General features: G+C 38.0%; 1 protein-coding gene across 6 annotated transcripts in view; it reads right to left on the bottom strand.

Moving 5' to 3' along the window:
• The window catches only part of LOC116313967 (pleckstrin homology domain-containing family A member 7-like), a 134,590-nt gene that overhangs the window by 45,384 nt on the left and 65,306 nt on the right, over nt 1-23,900 (bottom strand). For all 6 annotated transcript variants that reach the window (XM_039614499.1, XM_031731824.2, XM_031731825.2 and 3 more), the window contains one exon: nt 5,751-5,865. In XM_039614499.1, the coding sequence (XP_039470433.1) occupies nt 5,751-5,865 (115 nt within the window). The remainder of the gene's footprint in view (nt 1-5,750; nt 5,866-23,900) is intronic.

The raw sequence follows: 23,900 nt of genomic DNA, 5'->3' as shown, positions 1-23,900 counted from the left end.
TGTGTGTGTGTGTGTGTGTGTGTGTGTGTGTGTGTGTGTGTGTGTGTGTGTATACGATGCAGTGGTCTATTTTTAGGCTGAATGTAATTTTGTGGAACAGACTGTGGTCCCTGCTGCACAGTAGCACTCTGTCTTGTAGGTGTGTGACTGAGAGTCAAACCAGCTATTTGCTATTTTAATGGCACACAATCAGACAACCAAAATGCCAAGAGACGCCCCTCTGAGACCCGAGGGCTACCGGCTCCATTCCCTAGCTAGATGAGAAATATCTGGGAGGGTAAGGTAATTAAACATGGGTTGTGATTCCCACTCCCTTTAGAAAGATGGCTGAGCAATACCAGTACAAGTGAATCAAATCAGTGGTAAAGAATAACAAACAAGAGTCAAGCCAGGTCAACTTAACTCTTAGATGATCTTTAAAAAACTGGCTGTTTTTACCCTAGGGCGACAAAGGCTACGTTCACGCTGCAGGCGAAAGCGCATCAAATCTGATTTTTTTGACCCTATGCGACCCATATCCGATCATGGTATGACAGTGTGAACGGCACAAATCCGATATTTTCAAATCCGATCTGGGTCACTTTCGTATGTGGTACTGAATCCGATACATATCCGATGTTTTAGAAAGCGACTGCTGTTTGAACGGTCATGTCGCATTAAATCCGTCTTTTACGTCACTGACACAAGACAGATGCCAATTATCAGCGCCGGAGAAGCGCTGGAGAAGACATCGCGAACGCTTCCTGGCCATTCAGTGTAGATGTCAGTTAAACTGTTGGGAAGACAACGTTGGAGAAACGTGAACATTTTATTTGTACTGTATAATCTGCAGATTCTGACAGAAATCTGCAACTATCCTTTGAAGCACCGCTCCTCTCTAAAACAGCAATAAGGATAATTATTAGGTTATCTACATTATTATGTAAATAACAAAATAACTTAAAGCAAAAATTGGGAAACGTAAAGTCTGAAGTCTTTATATTAAGGGCCATCAGTCAAACAATATTGTTTGCTCTGGGTCTAAACAGAGCGCGTTGTGTGTGACGTCTTCTTTTGCGCATGCGGGCCGCTTTGATCGTTCACACTAGAGCGCGTTTGCTGTCGCATTTTATTTGTAGTGTGAACAAGCAGACAAAAAAATCGGATTTGATCAAAAAATCGGAATTGAGCATTAAGACCTGCAGTGTGAACGTAGCCAAAATGCCACTTTCACAAAAACTGCTGTAAAAATATTATATAGTAATATTTTTTTCTACTTTATGACTCGCTCTTTAAAAACTACATCAGCCTGAAACACTCATATAAAAAAAGATTCGTAATTCTTTTTATTTTAACCCTTTAAAGGCCATTATGTTCACATAGCTCCACTTTTTTTTTATTAAAAACAACAAAAATAATTTCCATAAAATACATTTAAAGGAATATTTGATTGTTATTTTTATTAGGCCCCAAGATCAGATTTTTTTTACTAAAGTACTTTCTCATAAATAGCTCTAAAAAATATTATATAGCAATAGTTTTGCCCACTTTAAATGACACGGTCAATAGAAATATCAAATATGAATTATAGTTTTTGAATTTTAACCCTTTAAAGAAGAGCGACTCCAGCTAAGGTGGAGCACAGGCTGCAATTGGACAGATTTGAATTTGAATGTTAATTTTTTGACCTGTAAACACTGTCCAAAATAAGCATCTCTATATAAACCTGCAGTTCCTCTGTGTCCACATAAGCCACTGAGTGTTTCCCATGCAGGTTTGTCATGGCCACAATTTGCTGGAGGATTTCATCCATCAGCAGCGCATAGCTGGTGGCTCTGCTACGTCCCAGCAACCTCTGGCTGCTGGGACGTAGCAGAGCGTTGCAGACTTTGTTGGAGACCAAAATGTGGAGATGGAGAAGTTCATCCTGTCACTGCTTCAACCATCTCCTCTCCACTCTCACCTTCAGATGAGTCAGAGCTGGTCTGAGGCCTCCTCCATGTCAGCCTCCAAGTCCTCTGAGGAGGATGAGGCACCATCTTGACACTCATAGTGCACGATCATTTCCAGAGCTTCCTGTGTGCTGTAGGTCTTGCCATCTCCAAAATGACTGCTCATACTTCTAACCATGGCTGCAGCGCAGCTGCATAAACTACTTAAGCAAGAACCAAAATGAAGTCCAATTTTGTTTTGATTTTTGCTACTGAGACATCTTTGAAACACACACACACACACACACACACTTCAGCAGCTGAGTTGAGTTACCTACTGAAAAGAGACACGTTGCAGAGAAGTTGCAAGCCATCGGCACAGACTGACTTAAACTGCCTGCAATCTGTTGCCAATCTCTCTGTGTTTATAAATTAGGTAGCAATTAAAATATAATGGAAATACAAATTTTACCTTTGAGTCACATATTAGCTTGACAAACACTATATAAGTTCAGCTTCAGAGGACATAACGCGTTTCCTGCATCTCAATGTAATCATCAGGTCTGTTAGCTGCATTTCCACCACAGTAAGATATAAAAATGTTTTTTTCTACTTTCAAGAATTTTCTTTATACCCAAATTAAAAATATACTCTTAAAATTGCACTAAGCTTCAATCTGGAAAATGCAGCTCTCTGTTCTAAGACCCTTCCACACAATGAGCGCTGTCATACGCCTATTCATCTAAAAATAAATCATCTTGACTTTTAGCTTCACATGGAATTTGAACAATGTCTCCCAGGTGATAGGCCTCTAAACTATCCTACATTAGTCAACCATTTTGGTCGAAGCAGATCTGTGACTGCCGAACTCTCCTGTCAAACCTAAAGGCTGTGGAAGACTCTGAAGAGCCAAGCTCGCTCTCATATAACTGGATATACTGAATAGTTATTATGGGTGTTTTGGTCAGTACATCCTGAAGATTTCCTTTAGGTAATTTTTAGACAATGGTGAAATATAAACAGATTAAAGACTAATTAAATTATTTGCTGTCCTACGACTTTTAAAAAAAAATTAATAAACAAGATTTGACTTAACACTGTAAATAAAACAATTAACCGGTGTAAAAGGTCAGAGGTAAGTAATTTACATCCATTTTACAACCAGGACCATCAGTGTTGCTAACACTACAGAGTCATGCCACCAATTTTTGTGACTTTTTCCTTTTTTCTCGTCGTTTCCCACTTAATGCAGGAACTCAAATATGTGTTTAGTCTGTAACAGAACAGCTCTTTACTCTGCAGTGTTCTCTGTTCTATTATGTGTTGGTTTTAATGCTCAAAGAAGCACCTGAAGAGCAGAGTTACTTTCAAAAGTGAGGCAGCGAATTAATGAGGCATATAAAGGCAAAACAATTCATAAGAGGATACTGGGAGCCAACAGAAATATCTAAATGACACGGACTTTGATAAATCCCAAAGAAGCTAGTTGTGAACACAACATCACTAAATATGCAGCCAGTGAACACAAGTGCTTACAGGAGAACGGCGAGACACAGCTCATGGGGAAAACGGGACGTCTCACTGCTTCTCTGATGTTTTGTCAGAGGCGGAAGAGATGTGACTTACTCAAAATACGGATTCATTTTAAGATTGTGCGCGAAGCAAGGGGGGTAGGAATGACTCATCTTTCCTCTGAGAAAAAGATTCTTTTGTTAAGAGTTTTTCTTTTAAGAATAAGGCTCCTGTGCCATTTCCCGGCTGCTTAATGGCAGGGGTGATGAGCCAGAGCACCTGGGAGAGCTGCAGACCAGAAAAACACTGGGTGTGGGAATGGTGATGGGGCGTTGTGATGGATACTCTGTCATCTCTGTACCGTACACGATGACACATGTTCAATCTTGGTCCCGAGGCACCTGTTGATAGGGCAGGATGAGATTTCACGCCACCGTGGAGCTGAATACATGTGTGAGTATAAACCAAGTGTAAGATTTATACTGAAAAAAGTGGCATGGACATCTTTATGGTGTACTAAACCAGATGACAAGGGATGTAGCCTGCATGAGATCTGCATTTGGAAGCTCAAATTGGAATTCATTAGCACTGTCTGTGCTGATTTGCTTCAAGTATTTTGTAATTTTGCCCGAGCCAAGGACGACCAAAAACAAGGTTAAACAGTCAAAAGAAAAGTGCTGTCTCCACTACAAACATAATTCAGTTTTGGTTCATAGATACGATCACTGTGCAATAATACACTGTGCATTCTAGAAAGTAAACCTGAAGACCTGGAGTTTAAATGTTGCCAAAAACCCCAAAATAAGCTCCAATAGAAGAAAAAGGGGAAGAGGGGGGATATGAAAACAGACCAAATCTATTTTTCATTGATGTAGTATAGTGGTAATACAATATACTGGAAGGAATGTGGAATCAACTATATACCATAAATAACTTACAAAAGGAGTAATCCTAATCATAATGAAGCCTACTGTAATACTGAGTTCACTAAATCAAATGTCTAAATCTACACAGTCATTTTTTAGCAGAAAAAAAAAAAGGTTGTGAAGGCTGATATTACATCTCCATAGACTTCAATGTTTAAATACCCAAATTTACAGAAAAACAAAACACATTTGCATCTTTGGACCTTGCATCCTTTTGTCCTTTATAGTAACTGTGAGTTGGGTGAATTCCTTTACGACTAATTAATTCGTATAGTACTGGGACTTATAGTGATGCAGGTGAACTGGACGTCTTAACCGTGGTTGTGTTGTTTGTGCTTTTTGGAGCATTTTGCTGCTGTTACTTATGTGTACTAAGAGCCCATCCAAGAAGTTTATGCTCCAGTTTTAGTAAGTGTAATTCTAGCATTCAGTTTCTATGTTACATAGAAACATACCTAATCTTAATCTTGCTAACCAGCAGACAACTTTGCACTTAATCATGGTGCAAACCTACAACCTCTACCTCCATTTCAAACTACACCTCAGGTCTATATCCCTGCATGGCCATAATAGAGTTTGATCAGCTGCAAAAAGCTTTTAATTTCCATTTTCTCATCGTCATCCATCATTCCGTTTTGCTGTGAGTCAGCTGAAAATTGGTGCTAATCAGGTCAGTCACTGGCCACAAATAATGTTTTTCCCCCACTAGCCCAGGCTGCTGTGATCATTCTCGGGGCTAGCCATGGATAACCAGCGCTCATCTCTTGACCGATTCTAAAGAATGGATTTCTCCTGTACCAGAGACTAAAAAGACATCTCTGTCTGTTTGTCATGCCTCACTGTGTTCAGTGGTTGTACCTGTGTTTGTTGGTATATTCAGATATTAGCATTGTTTTCTTGTTTAATGATCATTTTAAACCTTTGCACTGGTGAATTAATAGAGTGATTTTCTTCATTAACAAGCTGCAGAGAACATCGTAGGTTTATTACAGAGCTAACAGAGCTTTATTGATGGCTCACGTACTACTTGGCTTTTCAGTGCAGTGCATTTAACACAAAACTGATGGATGTTAACTGTGGATGTTAACCCAATTGAAGACTCCAGGACTGCCAATGCAACTCCTTTCACAAACTCTCACAAAACAGGACAAAGACATGAAGCCTCATAATTGCTAAAAATTTCACAAGGCAATCCTCTCTGTTGCTGCTTGAAAATATTCTAACTACCTCACAAAAATGCAGGAGACAAAATTCAAAGACCAAAAAGCCTGGATGGTCACCCTTTAAAAGCATAAAATCGGTCTAGAACAAATCAAGAAAGGACATTGTTTGAAAGCGACAAATGTGGAACTAACACACAAACACACACATATACAGGTAAATACTGAAACTACAGACTAACCTTGGAGGCTGAAGTGTCCACAGTGGAAGAGGTGATGGCAGTGGATGCTTCACTGACGGTGGTACTGGAGAGCTGCTCACCCGCCGGTTTTGACATCATTCGAGTACCCTGCGGCCTGCACGCACACACACATACAGAAAACGTCACTATACATAACCGGGAGGACTCGAAGAAGCAGTGAAGTGTAACCACACCTCTGATGTAGCCGTTACATATTTCCCAAGTTGTTACTGCAGCGCTGAAATCTGTACATTGTGTCACATTTTTCTTATTATGGGCTGGCATATTAGGCAGACTGTTAGAGAGCAAATAAACATCGTGTTTATACTAAAAGTGTTGCTGGAGTTTCGTTCACCTAAACTCAGGATTCAGACTGCCCAAAGTGCCTGTTTTCCAGTTATTTTTTCGACTCTTAGATTTTGAGGGATATCATTAGTGTGAACACAGAAGCACCCCACACTTGTGGTTCAAACATTCTATTTGCAAGGAGCAGAGAGAAGATCTGGATAAAAAATATGGAGCATATGAATACATAATTGTTATTAATGTGTTTATATGGGACTCTAAATTAGGTTCACTTTGTGTTTCATGAGCACCTGCAGGGTTTTTGTTGATGAAAATAATTAAATCTGATGTCTTACGCCTTATGGCATCCTGCTATTCTTGACATTCCGATTTTCCCAATGTGTGATTTGAAGTCTATCAGAGCTGCTTCTGAAAGACTCAAGTATGCAAGTATGTAAAACACATAACGCGTTAAGGAGGCAAGGGTGGATTCTGTGAACTGGAAAAGCGTGCTTGGGGACAGTTTCAGGTTTTCATACAGGCCAGTGACAGATTGAGAGCATGCATGTGTGCGCGTGTGTGTAAAGAAAACACCAAACATCTGACGAAGGCAGCTCAATGACCTGAAGACAGACTGTCCTAAATTTTTCATTATTCTCACCGTACACACCTTGGAGGGAAATGAATAAAAAATCCTTCCACAGTGTGTGTGTGTGTTCACACAAGATCCATTTTCCTTTTCTACCTTCAGGTCAGCCAAGACCTATTTCCTTGCATGACCTTTTCAGTAGAGAAAGCGGTTACCAAACTCGCAATGCAGACAGAACAGAAAAGTGTGCACAAAGCACTGGGTTGTGTAACTGTTTACTGAATGTAAATTAGCACCATTACGCCTTATTCCAAAAGGATGTCAGACACAGCAATCCCAAATTTGAGACTGAGGACTATTAAGTCACACAGTCAAACAAAAATAGCAAACTTTTTTTCATTGTTCTGATGTTTTATATCCAAGAACAATTTTTCAGTTCAGGATCTTTTTTTTTCTTCTTCTTTTTTTTTTTAACTGTTTTGACATTTTCAGATATTTGTGGATGACACAATATTAATTTAATGACATAAAGCTTTTTCTATTTATAAAATATGCAAGGGAAGTTAGAGCAAATTTTCATTCACTAACCACTGTTAAATGTCCACCTGAACAGCCTCTCTAACATGTTGCAGTCACCATTTCAAGGTCTATTTCTGCTGGAATTTGAATTATTAATACATCTTGAGTATTTTATAGTTTTTCAGTTCTTTTTTTCATAAACACATATTAAAAAGCATGTTTTTTTTACACTGACTACCATGTAATTTAAGATTCTTTATGACATCATTATGAAAGCTGGCAATAAAGATATAGGTTTTCCGGCCTACTGAATACCATGTAGCTTTTATTCAAGCTGTTATTATGACTTATTAATTATCTGTCAAACGCAACGGTTCAAGAAGGAAGTAATGTGGAGCATGGCATCTCAACAGACTGTAACACGATAGCTAACGGGACAGGGCCAAGAACTGGATAATCCTTTGAGTCTCATTCACAGCTGCCAAAGTACACACAACAAAGTACTCAGGGTTTGGTAAAGTCTTTTTCACATTACAGCACTTTGGTTTAAGGAAGCACACTCTACCTTGAAGAACAGGAAAAGAAAACATGGCAATCTACAGACTTTGAAAAACTCTGCAAAAATGGTTCAGAAACCGCTGTGAGTTCAGGTTTTCAAACCTTATTTCACAAGCTTCTGCTTGTAAGAGCTGTAAATTGATCTATTCACACAGCTCACAGTGATATCCACCCGACTCCATCGCAAACAGATGTAATAACCTGCAATAATAACATTTTAACGCGTCTCTTTGTCGGCAGTCTTTTTTTGTGCTACTTTTTTCTTTTATTTCACCTAAACCTTCAGGAAGAGCCAGAGCAGGAATTACTGGAGTCGTGTTCTTATTTGTTTTTTAGATAAGCAGCCTGATGTATATGTTTTATTTATTTATTTAATTAATTATTTAATTGTTTGTTTGTTTGTTTGTTTGTTTGTTCCGTGTGTTTTTTGGCCATCTCATATCACTTGTACTTTTTTTTTTTTACTATTTTAAAAGCAACCTTGGGCACTTTAAAATGACTGAATCTAAGAATGCTTTGGCAGTTTTAGACATATCACCTTCACTGTGTTCCTGTTAGAAGCCTGAGGCACTGATGAATTAGAAATGTTGTGAGTGCCTATCATCCACATTTGTTTATATGAGCATCAAACATGTTATCAGGCTAAATGTCCATCAAATAGGAGTTGTGACTGCTTCTGATATTTGGATGTTCCTGATTTTAAAGTGATTTATGAGGACCAGTGATTGTTCCACAGTGCTAATTATGTGCCTGCCTGTAGAAAGATTCCTTCTCTTCCCTCACATTTTTTGGGGGAAGCCAAACGGTGCTCAATACACCATCCTAAAATCATTTTTACAGTAGTCAAGCTTTCACTAGTATAGAGTTTCTTCTTTTGTAGATTTACATGTTTTGTGTGTTTTCTTCATATAATGCATAACTGTGTTCAAGAGTCACTGCAGTCCCCTTAAAGATTTATCCTCTAAATGATCCTCTACAGACCCTTTTTACTGCCTACAGACCTTTTGCTGTCCTCAATACCAGCTACGATTTTCCATATTCCACATGTAACCTTGTAAGCTACCAACATTTGTGTGTGTATACTTTTAAAACCAGAGTACACACAAACAACTGAGGAAACAAAATGAGCCTCCCTGCATGTGGTCTTCACTGAGTATCTATTTGCATGATGGCACAATCGCTATTGCTGCTGTCTTTTTGTGGCGAGACAGATGAGACTTTCTGTGCTGTATTTTTTATATTCAGTGGAATAACACCAGGCACAGCAAGTGTCTATATCTGTCTGATTAGTTTCAAAAGAGCGAACAATGGTAATATAATACATTCCTTCATCCAAGAAAATTACTAAGTGTTACATTTCTTTACGACTCCATCTTTCTCAAATAAATCCATAGTTTTATTCCTCTAAGCACATTTTCGTGTCTTGGAAGCGTCCCTCTTGGTAAAAGACTTATTGAAGGGAAAAAAATGCTTTGATTATGTCTGATTTGAAAATATTTCCAGAATGAAACGAATATTGGTTTTGATACTACGTTATTTTTGTTGTTTATCTAAAGTATATTTTATCTGTTGTGCTCATCTTCTCTGTATTTCTCTTTTCTTTTTTCCCAATAAAAACACTGATCTCGCTCCCAGCTCTGCTCTCCACATTACAGGCTGAGCTGTAACAGACCAACCCTGCCAACAGTTTCTGAACATCACTAAATTTCTTTCCCACATATGCATAATGTAAATCATTTCAATGTTGTGTGGGTGGGTTCAGAGAGCTCTGTTTTTATTCTCCTGTCAAGAGAATTTCATGGAAACTTTTTAAAGGTCACGAACCCTAAAATAAAAATGAATTGCATTTTCATCTGAATTCAAGTAAAAAAAAAAAAAAAAAAAAGTATTCAGTGGAGTAATTGTAAGCAGAACTGAAGTTATAAAACATCTGGGGAAGTCACTGTTCTTTAATTAAAAGCTAATACTGGGCAGAATTTAAAAGCTTCCGTGATAAAAGCATGAACTGATTTTTGTGCAGTAAAATTAAACCATCAAATTTGCGTCTAAACAGGAGTTTTCTTGTTTATTTATACTTGCAGGCTCACAACGCGCGTGTGTGTGTGTGTCTGTCTGTGTGTATTTTGAAATCACACATAATACTTCAGAGTGATATTGTCAAATTTTGTCAGATTTAATTCTGTTTTTCTGAAACAGAAGGAAGATCAGCGGAGGGTTGGAAAACACGCAAAGCCAGATGGTAAGATGAAATAAAAGACCAGACTAATTAGAGCACGACTTTATTTCCTTTCTGTGTCATAAAGAACAGATTTTAGCATCTGTGACCTGTACTACTCTGAAGATAGAAAAAAAACAAAGATCAGAAATGAGCACCTGAAACTCAGAAGTACAATCACTCTGGCTTTTCTGTCTTATTACACATGTAACACGGCTCATAGAGGTGCAGTGCAATACATTCTATTCTATTTTATTGTATTCTATTGTATGATCATTTCTGTTTAACTGATTGGTTCAGGCAACCAAAATAATCTAGCTGAAATGATTAAGGAAAAAATGAGAGAAGAGGAAAAAGTTTGAGTAAACAAGATGAAAAGCCACACTGTCGTAGTGTGCTGTGCAGTACAATACTGATATTGTATAGTATCAATGTTCCATGGAGCAGTTTTACCATGAACTATTAATTTGTGGTAATGATTTCATATTTTTAGGCTGCTTCCCATGAGTGTTTTGTGTTCACTCACCCTTTTCACTTACTATGTGCTTACACATCACTTTGTGTTTAATTATTAGATATAAATCTCAGTTGCTCTTCCACAGTGTGTCTTTTGTCCTGTTTTCCTTCCATCACCCCAGCCTGTCGCAGCATATGGCTGCCCCTCCCTGAGCCTGGTTCCCCTGCAGGTTTCTTCCTGTTAAAAGGGAGTTTTTCCTTCCCACTATTGCCAAATCCTTGCTCATACGCGGTGGCTTGATTGTTTGAGTTCTCTCTTTATTATTGTTGAGTCTCTACCTTACAATATGAAGCGCCTTGAAGCACCTGTTGTTGTGATTTGGCACTATATCAATGAAACTGAATTGAAAGAAAATGAATATTTTGCTTTGATATCTGACTTTTTAAATGTGACTTTATTCTATGACACGAGATTTATATCTGTCACTGGACATTTATGTTCATGTAGAATAATACATGTTTCTTCGTGTTCTTCATTTCTGGCACAACACTTGTACCACAGGGTAAAGACTTCAAGGTTATGTTAGATTACTAAACATCCCCACTTGATTATTGAAATAAGTCTTCAGTTGTCACAATAGTATATGTTCACTGCATGATTATCAAGGACATAAAATCGCATTACAACAATGATGTTATTAGCATATCAACAATCACTTAGATTCATTCATAATTTTATTTACTGGAGGATCAAAAGGTTTGGTATCGTGATAATGTAGTAAATCAAATACCCAAATGTTAGTTTTAGGTCACTATTTTTACTGCATTTTTATGAAGTTAAGCTAAAGCACTTGAACACTATATATTTCTCTGTAATGAAAGTTGCATAACTATAATCATTACAATTTTACTGTAATGTGGCTATTAGAGATGGCTATGAGGAACAATAAGTGCCTTAGCTTACTACTGTTACCTGCTTACACAGCCTAGTGCTAAAACAGTCTTCTGATACATCAAAATCTGCTAAGTGTTATAGGGCTTCAGCACTCAGTCTGCAATGATGTGAGATGATGACTATGATCTGTCTCCATGGACCTCCAACTTCTGCAGAGAATAAAAGTCAACCTCGGCATCAAATTTACTTAACTTTAATGTTGAGGCTCATCTCTAGCGATAAGTGCCGAATCTCCGGCAATGACCCGAGACCAAGCATCAGTTTTAGAAGGTAGTGCATCAGGTCAAGAGTACAACTAGAGGATCAAGTTTTTTAGACTGCACAACATGGAGGAAATGTGATTTGTGAAGAACGCATCACTGAAGTATTCGAGCTCTGATTCATGACTGATGAGTGCAGGAAGAAAAACTGCAAGTCAAATATACAGCATTGCTTTTGCTTCATATTCCTGTTACCTGATCTCAAAGTACTTGTTGCCTTTTTAAAATGTAAAAGGCACTCCAGTGATTTCACACTTGAAGTTAGTTTGCTCATCACAAGGGGTTTGAAGAGGTCATAATAAAAAGTGCTAATGGGTTCTCTTTTGTTTGCGTACCATATTCTCAAACTGGAACCATACTGGAGACAAAGGAGACAGCGCACTGATTCGGTTTCAAATTTGACAAATTTCCATGTCCTGTAATTCTACAAATTGATTGTAACGGAAGACTAAATCTCAAGAGAATTTCTGACAAATAAGTTTGACAGCCAAAGTGATGTGGTGAAGGGATGCAACCTAATGGGGTGATACCTTCAGAGAAATCAACTCATCTACACAAGACGATTCTTTGAAGTGACTTCAAAAGCTGAAGGTTTAGAAACAAAGGATAAACTTCATAATCACAGCTCATAATTAAAATAATAAAAAACAAACATGGAAATAAGGGACTAGCTATCACTAATGACGACTTAAAGGCAAACAGAGAAAGGACAATGTTTTGTCTTCTGTGAAATCTTTCAGTGGAAGGAAATATGACATTTTCCCTATGGTCTTGGTGGAAATATACATGGAATTCTTTCTCTCTGATGCGAACAAATTACTGTACAGAAGAAAAAGAAGAAAAGGCAGACTCACTGGTCTGAACTTCGCTAGTAGATGGTGGGATCCCATGTTGCCTTCAGAACTCCCTTACTTCCTTATGACATTGAGTCAACATGATGCTGGAAATGCACCCCCAGAGATCCATATTAACATGATAGCATCACCCTGTTGCCAGTTTCACCACATTCCACAGGTGTTCTATTGGCTTAAGCTCTGGTAACTGTGCAGGCCAGTATAATAAACTCATTTTCATGTTCAACAAACCAGTTTAAGATGATTTGAGCTTTGTGACATGGCCCATTATAATAATGGAAGCAGCCATCAGAAGATAATGTGGTCTTAAAGGGATGGACATGGTCACCAACAGTTTTGAAGTAGGCTGCGATGGTTCACCAATACTCAGCTGGTACGCAAAGGGCCCCAAAGTGTGCCAAGAAAATATCCCCGAAACAATCACATCACGAGGAGCAGCCTGAACAGTTTATAAAAGGTAGGATGGATCCATGCTTTCATGTAGTTTACACCAGTTTCTCACCTTACCATGTGAATGCTGCAACACAAATCGAGACTCAGATACACAACAATTCTCCAGTCTTTAATTGTGCAGTTTTGGTGAGTCCATGGAAACTGTAGCATCAGTTTTATGTTCTTAGCTGACAGGTTGTGGTCTTCTGCATAGCTTGGTTGTCTTCTTAGCAGATTGAAGCAGCCTGGCCATTGTTCTCTCACCTCTGGCATCAGGGGCACCTTCTTTCCCCCACTTCTGAAGCTAGGTTGAACATCAGCAGGTTGCCATTACATTGTCACCATACTGAAATGCAGTGAGCTGCTGCCATGTAATTGCCCGAATAGATATCCACATTAACGAGCAGTTGAACAGATTTACCCATTAAAAGTGAGTATTAAAGAGCAAAACTGTATGGTCAAAGCATGACAGCACAGGAATCACAACCTTAGAAATAGCACATACTAATCTCACTATGCAATACAGGCCATGAGTTGACATTGAAACTAAAATATGTGTTGGAGAGCCTTTATTGTCTGCCGAGAGAAGCGCCTTCCCTCCACTTGTTGAGAGGAAAATAGAGAGGTCACAATGGAGATTTAATCACACAGGAAAAGTGATTGTCATAAAGACTGACATTTGACCATATGACTTTTTTATATTTTAATTGTACCACTCTCAAGAAAACAGGAAAAAAGTCACTTTTTACTGCAAGATACTGCAAACTCCCACATTCACACATAAGATACAAAAAGCAGGAAATGAAATATGGGGAAAATGAAAAGCAATGGCATCCCACACAGGGACGGCTGACATTTAAACAATCATACATTCATGCTTCAGTTTGCATCCTGAAGACCAAGGCAGTTAGAAATACTTCAATCAATTACCCAATTAAACTCAGTCACCGTCTTTCTCTGGTTTGTTTTTTGTATGTCCACATTGTTAGACCAAACAATCCCTATAAAATAAAATAAAAAAAACAAAACAAAACAAAACAAAAAAACCACATCTGGATAAACAGTAAGGACTAAAAACTTTCTTCTAACGATGCTGGAAAGGACAGCCCGTTTCTCCACTGCGCATTCATTTTTTACTTTGAATTTTGTTTCCTTGGCACTTCTGTCTTAAAAAAATCATCCAATGTGATGTCCTTTTTTGATGTTCATGGCACTAAATTGCCTTACACTACACACTCCTTTTTTTCTCATATTATTAAATACTGGCTTGAAATGGAAAATCTGGTTTGAGGTTCAAAGTTTGCTGTACTTACTCAAGGAAAAGCTAACACTTAACACTAGGTAATATATATTTTCCACCATAAAATGGGGATAAAATATGGAGGTGGAGTCACAAAAGGCTTCATTCAGTTAAACATCATGACCGTGAATAGAGGGATACTATCTTGAGCTCGATAAGTGGCTCCCTAACACTGTGTTGTCAGGCAACTAATAATTATGTACCCTAAAAAGTCCTTAAAAAAAGTTCTGCTAAAGAGAACCTAAGTGCATTTCCACAGTTGCCAAACTCTGGAAATTATGAGAGCATGACAAATCCAAAGCCCCTGACTGACAGCAAAGAGAAAAACAAAATCTGGGATGGAAGAAATGAACCGTTTTCCTGTGTGGAGCGAACTGCAATTAAACACCAGTGCAACCTACCATGTAAAGAAAAGGGAAAAAAACCTTCTGAACACAGTATCGTGAAAGCTGTCTTACACCATAGCTTCAACTGGCCTCAGTCAGATAGTGTCATCTGTCGGGGAGAAGCTTCCTGGTGCTAACATGGTTGAAAGTGAGCTAAAGTGGCACTTGGGAACCAAAAGAAAAAGAAAAAAAATGTGCTGGTCCTTAACTGTAGTCAGCAAGACGATTTGTGGTTTGTGTGAAGATGTATAATAACGTGACGAAAGCAAGGTATAGGATGAGGCACTGTTACAAAAAATCCATAAAATAACAGGGCTCATTCTTATGATATATAACAATCAGAGGAACTGACAACGTGTCAGATAACATCAAGGCTATTTTGAAACTCTGTGTGACCACTTGGTGCGTCTAAGGCTCAAAATGTTCAAAACCTACTGGTTTAGAGATGCAAAGCATTCACTATGCTCAAAGATGAAATTAATATTCTCGTCACAATTTCTAAAACAATTTAAAAGAGCATCTTTTTTCTGAAAGAACGTCAATTTATTGTGTCATTTTAGGAAACCTTGAATCGTCTAAGGTTTTCACAAAAGCAATCAGCTTAATTAATCAAGCTTAAATGTACCGATTATGTTTTGAATACTGATGCGGGTCTGAGATTTGCCCAACAACACATTTCATCTACAATGCCCCCCCCCCCGCCCGCCTCCCTGCTCCCTTCCGCTTCAGCTCCACAAAGCTGCTATGGCAACACTCAACCAAAACGTTGCTGTGCCCTCAGCGAAGCACCATGTGAGCACTCATCACATTACTGGCATAGCTTCACTTTAATCACCAAATCCAAGATCAATACACAGAGGATGGGTCAAAGACACAAAAATATGTGTCTAAGTAGAGCGAGAACAGGAAACATTCACTGAGAGGGACAGAGGGAAATTACATGGCATGGAGAAGGTTTTAGAAAAGCAAGTGTGACAATGAGAAAGACATGCCAAGAGACAGCAGGAGTTCTTTTTTATCTCCAATTGTAGAGGGAATTTTTTTCATCTGGCATACATGCTCTATTTTAGTAAAAACAAGCTTGTTTTTTCAGCATCTGCTTGATAATTACATTTAAATGTTTGGTTCCCTATATTTAAACAAATCAAGAGCGTTCAAAATTTCATAACATTCACGCAGAAGAAAACAACAACACTATCGTGCATATATTAAGAAATATAAAAATTCATGTGAAAATATTTTTTGGACCAAAACTGGTCTTACAACTGATGCTTGTGCATGACAAACAGGAGTTAGGAGATTTATTTTATGCCATGCAACAAGCTGTGCAAGTCTTGGGATTAACCATGCATCCCAGAATAATACAAAACAAAGTTAGGAAAGCTGAAACTGACAGTTCTTCAGTCTATCTGCAAACAGCTTGAATGTCCCGCTAGCTTCCGAGATACAAATTTCAGTGCATTCCAAAACCTTACACCCAGTGACAAGAAGACAGACAGATAGATGTGGTGCAAATAGACTTAGACACACTTCAGATACTGAGACCTAGACAGCAGCAGCCATGGGAAGTTATTTTGTCTCTCCTGGTGCCAAAATAAGAGCTGATAAGGTACTCCTAGAACCTGTAAAGTCCTGACACTTTAGCCCCTTTAATCCACGATAACCCCTGGTGAGCAGGCCCGCTGACGCCAGCCTCTGTACACACACACACGCACCACACCCTGCTGCTAATATCACTCTCAGATGGAGCTTTGACTCTGCTTTGATGGTCTCTGAGCTGATGCCGCCATCACAGATCATGTTGACATCAAACCAAAAAAAGAAGCCTGGCTGGTGCGGGTGGAGCTGCAGCTGATGATGACAGATATACACAGTAATATGAGCTCCAGTGTATTCCACAGGCAGTGTGCTAGCTTGAGGCAGCGACATGGTGGCAGTAACCTAAAGGTTACCTCTGCTCCATCTGAGTGCCTCACTTATTAATGGTAAAAAATATTAATGTATGTGTATGTGTATGTGTGTGTGTGTGTGTGTGTGTGTGTGTGTGTGTGTGGTTTGCAAATATGTCCTACAACAGCACTGCAAATATTCTGAAAGGCACAAAGGGAAATGGCTCAGATTGGTTTTCTTGTATGAGTGGTGGAATGGCACCACTGAGTTAACAATAGAACTGGGGAGATTACCAAAATATATCTATATATACACAATATCATTTCATATGAGAGTTAAGAAATGATCATGTTTGTGATACCGAACATGCTTAATAGCAGATTGGCCAGTATTCAGTCACTACTAATATCTTGGATACTTTTCATTTATGTATACAGATAGTATTTTTTTTTATTTGCGTTCAAAAATTTATTTCAGTGCAAAGCTGTGGTTTGGATCTTAAAAAAACCACTGATATCTTAATATTAAACTCAATACATCAGTATTTCTCTTAATCGTATCAATATACGTATGAAGTGTGTTCAAAAAATGAACCTTTAAAAAGCCCTAACTGTCAAGTACGAAGCTAATTAGGGGTGCCAAAAGACACTAATGCTACAGATTCTAATTGACTAAAAAGCACTATTGGATCAGATACTCCTTTGCAACACTATCAACACAAACAATTGACTTCACAAAGCACTGCTGCAGACAAGCAAGCACACCGACCCTCTCCTCACTAACGTATGTGATATTCAGAACACAACACTGCAGCTTTACTTACCATTTAAGGTAAGTAAAGCTGCTGTTTCAGCAACACTGAAGTGTTAAACAGTTATCATAAATGTTAACCTGGCCAACACACATGTTAATGTTAGCCACCTAAATATTAGCAGTTACCAAATAGCCATAATCACAACCTCAGGGGACCACAGCTAGTGTACTCCTAGTGGCAGTCTAGGATAATTGCCATCTGCTTTGGCAACACCCTGCAGAAATAAGGAAACAATTAAGGTATTTTTATTTGAGAGCCACATTAGCCATCCATTAAGCTATTGTTAAGGTAGAAGCTAGCAGCTATGGCTAATAATAAATAGATAATGTTAAAAAGGTTATCAGTCCTGTGCATCTGTAAAGTTACAATGACAGTGTTAATTTAACAGAATAGCACAATTATGTTGTGTTATATTTCTGTTAAAGTTCCACACTGAAGCTGACAGGAGTCTACAAGAACCTGGACAGACTGTCAGGCTAGCTTCCCAGCTCCATTTTACCAGCAATGAAAACACAGTGTCAGGTTACCAAAAGCACAGCACCACCTCAGACAACTGAAAAATATTTTCTCTTTTTTTTTTGTTTTTGTTTTTTGGCACTAAGGTAAAGAATCTTAAGATTCTTTAAGGTAGGCTTCCCCCCCCCCAGGTGTCAGTACCAAGCTTGAAATTCTAGTATTGTGACAAACCTATATTTAAATCCCGAATGAAAGACATCCTTTGTTCCCATTGTTTATCAGTCGCAAATGTTCAGAGCAATTAAAGTGAGTACACACCCGCTTTGTGTTGCTTACTTATTTTCCCACTGGTCATTGCTAGAAGTCTCCAAATTCACTCTTTCCATGGTCCTTTGTGGCCACCTCACCACTAGTATCTTCCCATGTATACACCCCTTAAAATAACGTCAACCAATTTGGAAAGTACATTTTTAGATTCATCAACCAACCTGGATACCTAATAACATTTAGGTAGCAAGACAAAACTTTTAAAAATGTTTTAAAAGTTTAAAATCTGCTCCAGGACTGTTTGAAGAATATCTTAGTTTAAAATTTCCTAATACAAAATGTATGTGAATGCAAACAAAAAACAATAACAACAATAAAGGGACAAAGGGACAATTTCATGAGATAAATTGCTTTATAAGTTGCTTTTATTTTATTGTCCTTTCTGGAATTGACTTCAGTCAATTAAGGTTTAATTGGTCTTTGAATGCTTCAATACATTACCCTCAAGGTTCTTCTTTACAGCCAGTATGAAGATGGCAATCGATGCTGCTCAGCTGTGCCCTAAATAAGCACAGCAAAGAACCTCCTTCGTTGTTTTAATACACTGATTACACCGAACTACGAAGCATTTCCTGTTTAGCAGCTAAACAGATTTAATTTCTACTGCCTCCCTCTTTAAAACTTGTAGAAAAATTACTGTTTTCATAGTGACACATATACACACATATTGGTAAAATGTGTGTGGGTTTGACTGACACATTATCATAGTGGTTTGTACAGACCTGCTTCACACCTACACAGCTGCTAATAAGACAGATCCATCAGAACATAGTGAGGAAATATGGAACCAGGTCCTTCATCATTTGGGACGTATGGAGGAAAGAGAAGAGGAGAGGGAGATGATGCATAGGAATGGGTTGGGTAGCATGGGAGGGACAGGAAAAGACAAGTGAGCAAGAGAGATGGGCAAGTGGTGCAAAGAGAAAGCAAATGACACGGCGAAAGGAACCACAGTGGTGAGTGGAAGGACCGGTGAATGGAGATATAGTGTACCTTGCAGTGTGGTCCATGCCAGACAAGTCAGGCTGGCAGAAAAGCACTTCTTGCCCACGCAAAACAAAAAGCAATCTTCACTTCACTTTCAGTGCTAAAAGGAAGTACTGCTCATACCAATATTGCTTCTCTAGCAGCCAGGTAAATCAGACTCTCCAACCGGTGGGAAGCTAGAGCTCTCAGCAAAAAGCTATGACAGGATGTATGGGGAACGATGGAAAGTGAAATAGCAGAAACATTGATTGGGTGGGACACAGAAATAGAGGAAACAGGAAATTGAAACCAATGAGATGATGGCAGAAAGGGAAAAAAATGGAAAGAAAATAGGCTGATAGAAATTGCGCCTGTGCCCTGAAACTTGATTACATTTTAATGTGTTCTCTCATTAGATTAGCTGCCACAAAATCTCTATTAATTGTTCTTCACCAAATCAGTGACTGGATTTGGCTCTGATGCATTTAGGAAGAATTAAACCTAATAAAAGATTCAACGAAAATGCAACCAATAACCAAGCACATGAGGTAGATTTTTCTGAGTGGGGGAAACTGATATAAAGAAAATCTATTAATCCAATCAAACAGTAGCAAAGGTACCTTAATGGGATTTTTTGTGTGCAAAAAAAGGTAAAGTATTTCATGAGACGATGTTTAACTAATTCAACTTAACATCTTGGTTTTAGAATCAACACTATTTTAGTAATATTGACATATTAATGTTACAAAAACAAAAATCTGCCTATGCAAAAAGAATTCGCAAAAAAAAAAAAAAAGCCAAATAGTGGTGGTAATCTGTTAACCAGTGTATTACATTTGAAAAACACTGACTGTACTTGTCTAAATGATGATGGATGTTTTGTGAAGAACTTTGTAGAGGGGTTTAATTTAGTCATGTTAGAAATATTACCTTTCAACTGTCTGTCAGCTGTGAGCACCTCTTGTGCTGTGAGTTTTTAACTTAAAATCACACAAAATTCTCTTCCAGCTTTATTCTTAAGAGCCATTTTGTCTTGGATATGCCATCTGATATTTAAAGGCAATTCATAATTACAGAGATTTTGTTGACGAACCAGATTTCAGCTTTGATGTTCACCAACAACAAGACCCATAACTTATAAGTTGTCATGATGTGTGTACATGCCCACACATACTAATCAGCAAAAACATGCATATTCAGTCTAAGCTGCGTTAATACCCGTAGTGCCTGAGAGCAAATTACATATACAAAACACAACAGCAAGAAAGGTGAGCCACACAAATGCATTCACCACACACCCAGAGATACTAATTAAAGGATTACAGATATTGCTTAAATACCAGGAAGCAAAACTGCACCGCAGTAAATGACACCGCTGTGAGGATACAGTATATACCCTCTTTGAATTTTAAAGTTTTGACTGAGATGTAGGTTTCTTGCTATCAGAAAATGCATCAATATTTTTAACACTGTGTTATATTAATTAGATTCCCTACTCCGAGAGAATGAGTTTATGTAGGATAAAGGATTAAATACTTCTATGTAGTTTAACTTTTTGGAATTTGTTTCATTTAAGTTACTCAATGGTCACGACAAAGCTAACTTTATAATCCCTGACTTACACGATGGGTTAAAAAGGACTGATTATTAGCATGTTGCTAATAATGTGGTTACCACACCGTCATATGTAAATCAACAATATCCTTCACTCTCATTGGTAGTCTTTTTAACTTATTGCCTAGAAGCTGAGAAAAGTTAAACTCACGCACACACTTCACAGTGATTATTTTCTCCCATCATCACTTGAAATTGTTAAATGTCAGTAACTTTCTGCGTTCTCTATTTGCCATTTCACTGCTCGTCACTTCCTGTGTGGCTGCCTCTTTAGGCTCTTCATATAAAACCCATCAGAAACAGGCTGACTTTTTGGAAAGGGGTTAGTTTTAAAAGGTTAAGTAAGTAAGTAAACAAATGGATGGATGGTGTGAGCAAGTAATAAAGCCAATAGTCTGACAATGTCTGCTGAGAATGGTATGAAGACCTTTGGACATGAGTCATGCCCTCTTGACTCATGTCTGTGTTCTGACCCCACCTATCCTCCTAGTCCTATGAAAATCAAAGTTCAACTGACATAAAATCTTTGACAAAAATATTTTAGTATTGATGGGTTTTTTTCATTATTACACAATTTCACCCGATGTGCTCTGTAAGCTGATGTTCAACTTTAACTTTATCTCCTGAGGGTGTGTGCAGGTGGGCAGAGGAAAGATAGGAAGATACAGAACCGGCCACAGCATTCAATAAAACAATGATAAAATAAATAACCGAAAACACAGGAAACTGTCAGACATTGTGGCTACATTTTGATTTATATCCTACCCAAACCAAACTGGTTTATAGAAAAGTGCCACAATCAAGATGTGAAATTATTTTTCACACAGGGATGAAAAAAAAAAACACATACACTGTATTTCCTCTATTATCACGGGGGTTATGTTCCAGGAGGTGAAAATACGCTAAGTAGAAACCATATGTTTATTAAGTTAACTTAAGTTAACCTTTATTAGTCCCACACGTGGGAAATTTGTTTTATTACAGCAGAAAGTGGACAGTGCAAAGTTACATAGCAAAAATGAGAAAAACACTGTTTATATATGTTACGCCATAAAAACCCTCCCCACACTCCTATAAACCATTTTCACTATCTTAAACACACTTTTGAGATACATCCTTACATACTGTTATTGTCTGTGTCCGTACCCTCGACGGAGGTTCATGGCGTTTCACATATAGAGCACCTAAAATGCACAAATAACACCTTGATTCGTATGATGGATCAGTGATGTAGCGTTATATTGTTATTAATTTTTTTTAGGCTTGAAAATGTTTATTTTACTGCAAAAATAATTAAATCTTTAAAAAATAAATACAAACTACCTATAGGCTGCAGAATATAATTAAATTCCAGCGATATTTATTTACAGATTATTTACAGATAAATCCATGATGTAGCTAGTCTGAGAAAGGTGAACATCGATGTGGTCCTAAATTCACTTATCCTGTTGAACTGTACAGTACAAATTGTGCTGTGGAAAAGAAAAGAATATCTAGTCTCTTGTAACAGAGACCATAGAGTTTCCCTGCTCTGTGGTGAAAGTCTGGTGTCAGGTTCACTCATTGGCAGGGAGTCCTTCCCCCAAACAAAAGCCATTAGAGTGCAATGCAAAATGTCTCCTTAACAGTTTTAAGTAGGCACTCTGACTTCTTTATTTCGGGGAGACCCACACAAATCAGAGTTTTTAAAGTCTGAAAGCATTCAGGGATGTAATATTTTAATATTTGGATATTCAACCTGAAATTGAAATCAGGGTACTGCTATGGTAGCTGTAGTTACTGTGCTCATCTCAGGTTTGTACATGACATGATCTATCTCGCTCAGCACTGACCCAAAAGCATAACGTTCAACCGGGCAGCCAGAGCAGTGCAACAGGCTCGAGAGGGTAAAAAAAAGCTGGGCTCTCCTTCCTCACTGCACACATATTTGCACATATTTGCCATTTCAAATTCCAAGTTCCACCAAATCTTAGTTCTATTTTGTGCATCAAAGCCTAACTTTATCTATGCAGTATATCATTTGAAATCAATTTTATCATCAGTTTTACACCCCATTGACTAAAAATAAGTGTCTTCTCTTAAGTTTTGATGGTTGTGGGAATGCTGGGAAATATATTACTTGTACTTCCTGACCTTTTTCTCTGTCATTTGTGGAAAAAGCTCATGATGCTATGAAACATGGTTACAAATAGCACTGTTTAGATATCTAGAGAACTGATGGTAATAAACAGCCCCTGAGAGTTTATCAGTGACATACCTAAAAACCTACTCATAGTCACCTAAAGCTATACATTAATGTCCTAAAAGCAGATAATTGATCATGTATACTGTGATATCTGTGTATTTAATTTGATACTTCAATATAAAAACATGTAAAATTGCTACCTGTGGTATCAGGACTGGATCTATGTGAAAGATATTACAAACTCTATTTTCCCTTTTATATCACCCACATAGGTTGAACTGTAGAATCCAGGAAACTTCAAATAGAAACACTGTTGAGTTTGTATATAAATTTATATTTAGTATTTTAAGAAATATGTTTATTGACTTTTAGTAAAGAGATCAATAAGATCTACAACTCTTACAACTCGCTTATGGATTCCAGATCAGCATCTATCAAGTCCATTTTTTTTTTAATCTTTGGGTTCACCCAGGTTATCCATCTCTCCCTGCCTACAGTTTTTGTGCTGGTTGAGTTAATATTCAAAGGCTAGAGGTCTCATCTAACTTTCAGCAAGGAAAACAGTTGGAGCTAAAAGAATATACATTTGCACCTGCCAAATCCACTGGTTCACAGAGGAAGAAAGAAATATTTTACTCATTCTTGCTATTGCACAGATAGCGAGAACACTTCAGTAACATTGCTTGTCCTTGGCAAGTCCACTAACACTTTCATTCCTTTACTTAAAAGGTGTCCTGGCAAAATAAAAAAAAGTTCACAGCAGTAAATTTCTAAGAGCTTGTCATCTACCCACTTCAGAAGAAAGCATATCCAACTTAACTTTTAAACAATTCAGGTCTCCAAGATGCTTCCAAAGTCACTGTCAGGAAGAACCACTCTAATAGAAACTAAAGTTACAGTTTGGTACATCCCGAGAAAGAAAGAAAGCACTGATGAACTCGTCCACGTCCACCGAAGACAACAGTGGTGGATCGCAGAATTATTTCCATGGTGAAGAGAAACCCCTTCACAACAAGTGAACGAAAGCAGCTGAATGAATTCTGAGGTGTTCGGAGACATACTGTCTGCTCAAATTCAGCTAAATGCAGT

The sequence above is a fragment of the Oreochromis aureus genome, linkage group 7 (assembly GCF_013358895.1).
Source record: "Oreochromis aureus strain Israel breed Guangdong linkage group 7, ZZ_aureus, whole genome shotgun sequence".
NCBI lineage: Eukaryota > Metazoa > Chordata > Actinopteri > Cichliformes > Cichlidae > Oreochromis > Oreochromis aureus.
This window is presented reverse-complemented; position numbering and strand designations above follow the sequence as displayed.